This window comes from Mchenga conophoros, linkage group LG7, assembly GCF_057382185.1.
Source record: "Mchenga conophoros isolate Kocher_MC1m ecotype Shallow Benthic linkage group LG7, M_conophoros_male_GT1.1, whole genome shotgun sequence".
Taxonomy (NCBI): domain Eukaryota; kingdom Metazoa; phylum Chordata; class Actinopteri; order Cichliformes; family Cichlidae; genus Mchenga; species Mchenga conophoros.
This window is the reverse complement of record NC_140532.1, coordinates 14,082,160-14,092,473: the sequence shown is the minus strand read 5'-3', so window position 1 is coordinate 14,092,473 and position 10,314 is coordinate 14,082,160. Positions and strand designations below refer to the sequence as shown.

At 39.7% G+C, this 10,314-nt stretch overlaps 1 protein-coding gene across 4 annotated transcripts; it reads right to left on the bottom strand.

The window, feature by feature from the left end:
- Nucleotides 1-7,663: 7,663 nt before the first annotated feature.
- On the bottom strand, nt 7,664-9,178 carry lg7h15orf61 (linkage group 7 C15orf61 homolog). Of its 4 annotated transcripts, none has more exons than XM_085282283.1 (3): nt 9,048-9,178; nt 8,430-8,713; nt 7,664-8,333 (listed from the first exon to the last, which is right to left on the bottom strand). In XM_085282283.1, exons 1-3 carry the CDS (start codon nt 9,176-9,178, stop codon nt 8,206-8,208), a joined length of 543 nt encoding a protein of 180 aa, XP_085138409.1. In that variant the 3' UTR covers nt 7,664-8,205. The 4 variants fall into 4 exon arrangements, with proteins under 4 accessions (XP_085138409.1, XP_085138412.1, XP_085138413.1 ...); XM_085282286.1 differs by having other exon boundaries at nt 8,430-8,705; nt 8,989-9,135; XM_085282287.1 differs by having other exon boundaries at nt 8,430-8,705; nt 9,048-9,132.
- Nucleotides 9,179-10,314: the final 1,136 nt, after the last annotated feature.

Genomic DNA, 10,314 nt, shown 5'->3' with positions numbered 1-10,314 from the left:
ATGTTTACTTCATCCCAATTACAAGACATATGAACAGCAAACATGGTTAATTTTTTCCCTTTACCTTTGTTAGATCACATTTATGAATTAATGTGCTTCTCGTTTTTCTTTTATATAAAATATTAGAAATAAATCAGTTATAATCAAGTGGAGTGAGTGGAAAGACACAACACATTTACACGTGAAAAAATAATTAATTGTTTAATTTTTCTTTTGAAAAAAACTGAACACGGGTCTCACAGACCCGAACACCATACAAGGGTTAAATAAAAATATACGCAGTGTAATTCTCAGATTAGGGCCAGAGTACAGTGAGAATTAAGTCTGACTTCTTTTCAAACACATTTACAAAAAGAATGAGCAAATGCTGAAAACTAGAATGAAAGAAAGCAAGCAAATATCATCAAGGCTAAAATTACACAAACCTTCATTCAACTACACCTTTCCTCCATAACTGCTCTGAAGTGAAAGAGCCACAAGCTATCTTAGTACAATGTGCAAGTAATTTTTCTTTAATAGGAAAATTGTTACTTATTGATCTGCACTCTGTAAAGCCTTCCAGCAATGCTCCAATCACCACAGCTGTCAAAACCATGGAAATACACTCTGCTCCTTTGTGATTTGATGGCACACTGATTCCCATTACTGGCACATTTCCAATGTTAATTACCTTCAACATAACATCATCTCCCTGAAAAGAGTCTTGTACAGGCCACTAGTGTCCCACCAGAGGACAGTGGGGGGGTGAGACTGATTGGGTGAGCGCGGAGATATCGTGCTTTGGCTGTCTAGAGCTCACGTTGAATCTGTGCATCACTGAGTCTGGCCATTAGGCAGCGTGATGGGCTTTTCTTTTCCAGGCCATTTCCCATGGTCAAAATAGCATAAAAACACTATTTTGGTTCAATAGCAAAGACTTCAACTGAATAATCACAAGGGTGAAACTGTAACTATTACAGAGGCACCTCTGGGATAACCATACATAACTGGGGTGTCAAAAACACTGTAGGTTTTCTGGAGGGCAAAGTGTTTAAAGTGTATGTTGTTGGCTCTTGCTCCAACATCTGGTTTTAATTACTCAATTAGCGCAATCATTTAGTCTCCTTGACATTCATCCAAATGGCAAATCATAGCCGGAAGTTGTTCTGTTTAAACAGAGCGTTAAGAGGAGTCATGAAAAATGCATACGCGATAATGTATACAGATACTTAACTAATTGAACCAATTAAAGGGAGGGAACTGGTTTGAGTGAGAACAGAGCCGGCATCACCCTGCGGGAAGAAGCTTTGACACCTCTGATCTACAGCCTCCCCTCTCCCTGCTCACAGACCTGGGCCTGAGGTCATATTTCAGCAGACAAAAGGTTTTTGACTTCAGTCATAAAGCAACAATGAACCAAAAAATTAAAAGCCATGCAGATTGAAAGGTTCGTGAAGCATCAGCGGAGCCATTGTTAAGCTAGTTTTCTTGAGGAAAATGTGCCGTTTAGAGTATTGAATCTGTCCTCAGAAACTGCAAAAATCTTTTCAGTATTTGCTAATGTGCAGTTTTATCTTCTTCTCTGTGGCATTCAATGTCATTGCTAACTATATGCGAGCTGACATTTCCAATAACGAAATCTTGGCAACTTTTGTTTGTGCTTGTGTATCAAAGCGAGACCTCTCTGTGATGCACGTGTAGTTATATTCCAGCACAGACACAGCTACAGACCAAACTCAGGTTTAAATGAATATATGCCTGGTTTAAGATCAGCTTGCTTACCTCCTCCCAAAGTAAAAACCAATGCAATCCCCCCCACCACACAAAAAAAGAATAATTGTACCCCTGCGGTGGTGATTTCCTGCATGCTATGGATGCATAAATAAACATAGGCATAAATACACAGAGGACACTGACTGGGACTAGCTGGCCAAGTGGGGCAGCTGTTATTAAAAGGGCTATTTATCACTGTCACCCCTCTCAGGTTCCATCCCTCTCTGCCCTCCAGCGATGTCAGTGGGCCGCACAGGAACAATGTGGCTCATCCAACCAAGCCTACCCCCTCTATCACACACACAAACGCATGCAAACACACACCCGCTGATGGTCACAGCCTTTCATACGCAAAGTAAAATACCTGCTTGTATACCAAAAATTGCCTCCGTGTTCGATGACTTCTCCGAAACAAACACAAAAGCAAGAATCTAGTTTCTTTTGGATTCCTTCAAACATCCACACATCTACACTACACCCAAACGTTCATTTTCTGCTCTGTTACTTTATTGATCGTGGCCACAATTATCCACTTTTCTGAAGCACTGCATTAAGTGAATTCCCCCTTTGTTGGACAATAAGTACAGAAGGTTGGCTAAGTCAAGCTATTCTTCAGCCTTGGGGGACAGACTACTTCTCCTGCACCCTCATCATTATTAGCAAGCTCAGATAAAAACACACCTCAACAATTAGTCCACCTCTGCTGCGGGAGGCACGTCTAGTAAGGCGGGCTGCTCCAACTGACCCATGCATTGATTACAGCAGCTCACATCACGCCCAAAGTAAAGGCCAAAGATTACATTATCAAACAGTTACACACACTGAAAGGGAGACTTTGAATAAAATAAATCCCTAAATTCAATAAAGTCTTGATCTAAGACAGTTTAAGTGCACAAAAACTCTCAGGTACGAAGCAGAAGGTGCAACCTGAGAGTCTCTGTGCTTATTTATACTTTTTTTTGTTAAAAAAAATACCTGAAGCTATTGTTCTATAATCAACACAACTAAAAACAGTACTAATCATTTCAGTTCTACATTATGCTGTTTATTGTGCTTTCCTTATCTACATCTATTGAGCACGAACCTGCTTTTTAAAGACAGAACGGCCTCATTTTCTCTCATCTATGCGCTAGCAGTCTACACCACCTATAAACCTCTCACACTCAGCAATCCACTCACGATTAATGAAGTGCTTACTTAACCAATTTAAACCCTTAATTCCTATTAATTCAACATAATAGCCACCCTCTCCAACAGGAATTAAAAACACTCCAGCAGAAACCTTCAAATCTCTACAGGCCAGAAAGAGTCAACCCAGCAAAATCCATATTCTTTGATAAATATGTAACAGTATGTATATCACTGTTAAAATGCATAACCCTCATGTAAGACCCCTATCAAGTCTGCTTTACACCTGTATTACATTTCTCCCTCAATCAGCATTTTTTCTGAGACGGCGGCCTCCCACGAGGAGCAGAAACCATTACAAGGCACTGCAGCTCATTTGCAGAAAGATTGGAGATCACGCTGCCTCGAAAAGTATGTGAAACATTTCTGGGAGCAAAATTGATTTATTCCATTTCTGTGTTTGTATGCAGCATCTGTATCAGTGTATTTAATGTAAATCCCCCCAATCTAGCACCGAGTTGCTGTGCAGGTTGCTGCTTATTGTGCAAGTAAGAAGCAGGGTGATCATACAACACACGGACACCTGTTCTGCTGTAAGATAAAGGTGCACGCGGTATGTCTTTACACAGTATATGATTTTGTCTGGGAGTAAATGATAAAAGCACATATGCGATGTAGCAGATTATATCAATCAAACAAAAAGCATTCATTCATCGTTTCCTTTTTCCAATCCACTGATGCTGCTTGTTTAAGCTACAAAGACATTACGCTATTCCTTAGCGAGATAAAAACGCATAAACAAATAAATAAATATTTCTGAGTATTTCAATTTTGACTTAGGAAAAACAGATCAAGCAGAGCCTGTGGCTAGAGCCTGACTGCATGCTGGTGGGGGGTAAAAGACAGCCTGGGGGGGTGTGGAGGGCGTCTGTTTTTTAATGAGCTGAAACTTTAAATACTGCATAATATATAATACTCCTAAAAATGGATAGTTCATTTCACTCTCCGGATAAGTCGCGGAAAAAACTATTAAAAACCATTTCTCTCTTAATGTCAACAGAGTAAGCATTAAGTATGAATGAAGTGAATGTCATACCGCTGTCATCGACAAGAAAGAAAACGCAAAATAATAATCAACTTGAACTGGAAGAAACAAGAGGTTTGGGCACGAAGATAAGTGCACGAGCTTAAGGGCATCAGCTAAACACAGTGCACGCAAAGACAATGATGTATTCAACTATAACTAGAAATTCAGATTCACTCTATGAAGACAAAGCATCGCCGTTTTTTCTTTTTTTATTGTGTTTAAAATGTGAAGTGCAATTGATCTTGATGAAATTGTCTTATTTATTTATAAGTTGCAGCTTAGTCTTAATGTCAGCTGGAAGCAGAAAAAGAAAGAATAGATGACTGACGTTTCAGCCACCCACTGACAGTAGCTTTGGCAACACTGGCACAGCAGGCATACTCTTTCAGTGGCTTCACTTCCTCCCCCTACACACACGCACACAAACACATGCACAGATACACAAGTGGGGGAAGTGAAGAAAAAAAAAGAATTATGGTGCCCCTTGTCATCCCCTGGGTAAGAAAAACACCATAATAGATTTTTAATGGCTATCTGCTCACCGAAAGAAAAAGGAAAGGTTGTGTTTTGAATGTCAGTGACAGGAGGTCAGCAATTACAAAGTGCAGGTAAAAAATAAAGCAAACTTTTCCGTAGCATTTCTTTTTCAAAGTTGATCAAAGCGTGCGCATGTTTACAACATCAGATGTCTCCAGATGAAACGCAATGATTCTCACGTCACATTATAATTCAGAAAGTGCCGTTTGACAGTAAACACTGTGACAATGTTGTCTTGACTCTGCTGCATAAACATGTAATTCCAGCATGATCCTTAAAGTGATCTGAGTGATGGCTCAGGTACCCCGCTGTTCATGGAGCAAGCATGGAGACGGTGCTGGTGGCCGATCCGGAGGCTTAATAATGATAACCTCGCCAGTATTAGCTGCAGGGGTTGTTCACACAATAATTGTTTCTGCCAAGCCATATATCTATATGACAGAGGAAAAGCTGGTGTGACTCTCCTGCTAAATAACTGATTTACGGAGCGGCTGCGTCAACTATTTCAGAGATCGTTTGTTCTTTTTTTCCTTTTTCCTCTGAAGAAACTGTGAACTTATTAGCTAATTAGAAGATAATTACAAGTCTCTGCAAGTTGATTAGCAATTTCACTGCTGAACATTAACAACTTACAGAAAGACTGCACTCAATTTCAGCACTTGTTTTGCCTTACTTACCTAAATTCTAAATAGTATAAGTATTTAAAGATTTCACCTTGGCAAAACTTATTACCAGCTCCAGCGTGCAATTAAACTTGCCGAACAGGCATTAATTCTTTGTTCATTACCACATTAAATGCATGTAGGGTAATTTGACACTTCAATACAAGACTGCACGATTACGGCTATTAAAAGGCATCACTTTCGTACCAAAGGCAGGCGCATTTTGTTAATTTGCACAAGTCCATCTGCAGTCCCGGCATCCTGCACCCACTGTGGTGGTGACTAAAGTTTGATATGTAATGCTAATCCTTAGCCCGAGCTGGAAGGGGTCGCTCCCCCGCAGTTTAGAGTGACTCAAAGGTGAAGTCCTGAAAACAAATACATCGTACTCAGATGCTCCGCAGTTTACATTTCACTGACGCACATCGGCCCGTATTAGCAGCGCACAAAGCTGCAGTCACTTCCAACCCCGTGCAATTGTGTCTGGCTATACGGCAGTATCAATGCAGCTCGTGGGTCAAAGGGTCAATGAGTAATTAAGACATGGTTGCCTGAGCATTCCCCATGCACACTTTCAGTCCTGATGAAAGGTTGGCAATGAAAGGAGGGGGATTTAAGTGCAGCCTGATACGAAGGATCAGATTTCCATAAGTGTGTCTAAATGTTCCTTGTTCAAGGCAATTAGTATGATTAAAGAGATAGCGAGGGGTCATCACGCTGTTTAAGAGGATTTTGCACATGAATTCTGCATGAGGTTTTCAACAAAGCAAATGCTGCATTGCTTACAATAAAAACCTTTAAGCTAGTCGTATTTTTAAAGTGTTGCCGAGGCACCGTCTAAATTACTGTACATTTCAAGACAGATTCAGCAACAGAAATGATTATTTGATTTATTACTTTTTTTTGTGACGTGGGTGTTAAAGTAAAAATGTGGTCAGGCGGCATGTAAATGTCTAGTTAAATCTTCTCGCATAAGATGATCATGAGGATGCAGAACATTTGTAACAACACGCAGGCAAGTAATCGTAGCCTTCAACTCCAGCGAAGGTCACAAGGTGCATTGATTCCCGTGTACGACAAGAAATTATTCCTAGAGTTTCATTGTTGCTAAAAATTGAAGAGGCCAAGGCCTGAAAATTGAGGTCGCTGATAAACGCTATTAGTAGGAGATGCTGAGAGGAGAAATCAATATGGCAGTTTGTCAACCTGCCTCTCAGAGGGAGGGGAACTCTGCAGCTGGGGTAAGTGTGCCCTGTCAGCAAAGCACATTACCAGAAATCAAAGGCCAGAGAAGGCCCGAAGGAAGGGATGTAGATGTCTCTCTACAAAGGCCACACTTTGGTAATTAAAACCTATTTTCTCAGACCTGTTGTATCACTGGTTTTTCTCTAACACTATTGACTATCTGTTGAGTGGAGGGTGATCACTAATTTAACTTTAAATAAATGAGCTGTGGCCATTTAGATTCCTGTACCTGTCACACAAAATTAAGCAAAAGACATCAAATAAATTATGTCACTTCATATCACTTACATCAAGTCTTGAAGGAAACATCTGACAAACTTAAGCTATGTTTTTTCAACAGGCGACATTGAGAAGCTTCTCGTTTCCAACGCGTGTAAGTACAAGTGCCATAAAAACCAAACATTATATCATCTCCTTTCTGCCATTCTCAATAATTTGATTTCATAATGTCTCCTCTCCTTTTGCAATAAAACCAAGATGAAAAATCTCCATCGCTCCATACTTCAGTCTATTCTTGAGGTATTCTTAAGCTTTCTGCTAAAGAATAATATAGTACAAGAACTGAACTTCAACTTTAAATATTTAATAGTACTTAAACACAACTGAATCTATGCAGTCCAAGAAGCGCATCTCAGGGGTCCAGGCCTACCCTGGAAACTCAGTGTCCCTTAAGTTGAATTCTAGCGATACACTTACTCTAAGTGAACTAGGTCATACAATTTGGTAAACACCTGTCTCTCACTGATAAGTTATAGCAGTGCAAACTCAGTATAATCATTCGTTCATGGTAGTTTAGTCTTTCTGCAGCATTTGTGGTACCCAGCATGACTGAGGACGACACCGAACAGGTGAGGCTATGCAGGTCAGACTTTGGGAAGTACCCAAACCAGATAGTTTTAAAGCACGAGTCTACTTGGAAATGACAAAACAAATGGGAAAATGTTGAAGATCTTGTGTGCCCACAGTCAACTGTTCTAGACCGTGGTGAGATTGCTGATCCACTTCTGTAACTGATTGTCTCCTGTTTTGCTTCTGCAATCTTTGACAGATATTTTTGCACATTTATAAGTGCAGCTACATTTCTCTGTTAGTGTACAATGTTTGTCTGGTTATAATTGTGCATAGCTTTTTTTCCTTGGAAAAAAAAGCAAACTTGAGCAGAATGACCCCATGTGAAAGTTGGTTGCTCGTCCAGTCAATATGATGTGCCACTCAGCTAGAGCACTACTGACATGACGGTAAAGGGGACCTGTTATGTTCACTTCCAGCTCCATGTTTTTATTCTTGCTTGACTCATGCTTAAAAATAATGCATATCACAATCTGATTGCAAAGCTCCCTGACAGGACAGGATTTTGAAAAATTGATTTAAAAAAATCCATATTTTTCTTATGCTCTGCCTTGGGACACTTTTTTTACTATCTGAAATAAGCAGTTTTCTCTCTGGTTCCCCTTCTGATTGGCTGCTCAGATCTGATCAGTGGGTAGGGCTTCTTTGCTCACACTCACATGTATGTGCCTGAGATCAAACTAAGCCAACAGTAGCAAAAATGCAACTTAGTGTTCAGAGCAGTCTGACTTCAAAGCATTCATTCACAGGGATTGCTTGAATGTAAGATGACCTCACTATTAAACTCTGTATAACAGGAGCGTCGATAATTAAAATAGCATATAGGACCAAAAGCAAAGAAAAAAAAAACACAAAGGCTCCTGTTTAATGGTTTCAAAAATACAGCAGCTTGGTAGATAATATCCTCCTGAAAACACATTCAAGTTACTTTGTTTCCTCTTCACTTCAGTACTGTGCACCTTCCTCCTCTTTGTAGGCAAAATAGACTGTAACAGGTCCGACACTCGTCTGTACTGTTTCTGATGCTCCCACCACCATCCAGCAGCCAATGCCATAGGCCAAACAAGGGATACCTGCAGTTTAAAGGAACACTGAATATATGGACTCTGTTGTATTGGAAATAAAATACAAGTATGTAACAATGACAGCAACGTGGAAGAAATACTGACCCAGATTAATAACTTTTAACATGGTGAAAAATCTGTCTTCAAAATCCAGCTTCTGAGGAGGCGCTTTAGTGCAGTGATATTTAATAAAGGGGAAACATCCCGTTCTCAGAATGTGGTAGTTGGATCCCTGAACTCGCCAATTAAAGTTTGACATTCCAAACTGGTCATTGTGGACGGAGCTGTAGCGGACACAGTATGAAGTCCACGGAGGAAGTCTGCGCTGCTGCAGGTGACAGGTTAACACCTCCGAAGCAGCTGGCCGCGGACCTGTCCTGCCTAACGTGCTAGGAAACAGAGCGATCTTCAGAAAGAGGCTGTGGGTCTTCTTCAAAAACTCCTTCATGGTTTTAAAGATTCGTATTTTAGCATTCGGACTGCAGAAGGACACACCTATAACTAGCCACACTTGGAATATACCAACGTTTTAAGAGTGAAAATACCAAGTTGTAACACATCAAAGCAGCAGCTGACATGAGATATGCTAAAGCTAGCAAGAAAACTCCCGTACGATTTGCGAGCTTAAATCCTCAGACCATGTCTGAGATGTTCCAACACTGACCTATACACCTGACGTGTCTCTGTAGAAATGCTGAATTCGCACACATGTATCTAAACCACCTGTGAGAAGAAGAGCAGCTTTCATCTGGTTGGTTTTCTGTTTCTGTTGTGCTTCTTGCGTCTGACCTCGTACCGCGGCTTAACTCATCCGGCTGGAAACGCGTCTCTCCGAACCCGTTCCTCTTTAACATAATTAACTTCAGTCTGGTATTTATTTATATCAAGTACTCGCCGGTTCATTCAATATAGGACTTATATCCTTTATAAGAATTTATAGACTGCCACGTGTTCAACAACCCTGTAAAACGACTAAACGTAAAGTTATTTTGTTCTTTATACTTCTACCGTTATTTACCACAAAAAAAATAAGCATGAAAACGACAAATGTATGTTCCAGCTACCAAAAGACCTCTTCAAAATTAACCACCACTGACCCGAGTGCCAATAGGCTAATAAGTGTTTTTGTTGGTTCCATGACCACACCACCTACTCCTTTAAAATCCACTTAAAACCACCACAGCAACTGCTGAAGCATTTCCACGGTTCAGTGAACTGCTGTAGATCAGGACCATGGACAGCAGTCTATAAACTACGTGGTAATTAAACACCGCAAATAAGCCATAATATATACATATACACATATGCTATATTTAATACATGCGCTCATCATTTTTGTTTCTTTTATTATTTACTCGTATTTTGAAAATGTTTTTAAGAACCTCTTTAAGAACAGACATTTTAATTTATCTTTGGCTATAAATTTTGTGGTATGTGATGTGATTTTTGTTACATGTAATAAAATACCCCCCCCCCCCCCCCAAAAAAAATAAAAAAATAAATAAATAAAAAATAAATAAATAAACATGTTTGTTTTTTTTAAATTTGCGTTTTCGTTCATGTTATTTGAATATATCTTTGCCTGTCTTCCTTTTAGCATTTCAGTCGTTTGTGCAGCACTTACCTGCAGGAAGGGGGCCATATAATAAAGCTTGATTGATTCATTGATTGACCGTAATTTGTCAGGGTGATTGGTAATGCCTTAACAACTTCACAAACCAACCGAAATCCCATCTGCATGCTTTATAAATGATTTGCTAAATAATTTAGGTCCAATTCTGTGTGAAATGCAAATAGATAATAATTAAGTGATGTGAAAATAAATTACAGATGTATTTGTCCCAGATGTTTTCAGTGTCTTAAAATATTATTTCTGAAGTCAAATATGTGAAAATAATGCACACATTCAAATGTAATTCTAGTCTCTGGATTTAAAGGTGTAACAGAGCCACTGGGGTGCTCAATCCTCCATAAGAATTAGTCCTGTGAA

What these genes read in the sequence shown, in the direction of transcription:
- lg7h15orf61 (XM_085282283.1), bottom strand. Translation starts at nt 9,178, where the DNA reads ATGTTAAAGAGGAACGGGTTCGGAGAGACGCGTTTCCAGCCGGATGAG. An exon ending in AGCTGCTCTTCTTCTCACAG is followed by an intron (nt 8,714 to 9,047) that starts GTGGTTTAGATA and finishes TCTGTTTCCTAG; the next exon opens with CACGTTAGGCAGGACAGGTC. An exon ending in GTTAAAAGTTATTAATCTGG is followed by an intron (nt 8,334 to 8,429) that starts GTCAGTATTTCT and finishes TTTAAACTGCAG; the next exon opens with GTATCCCTTGTTTGGCCTAT.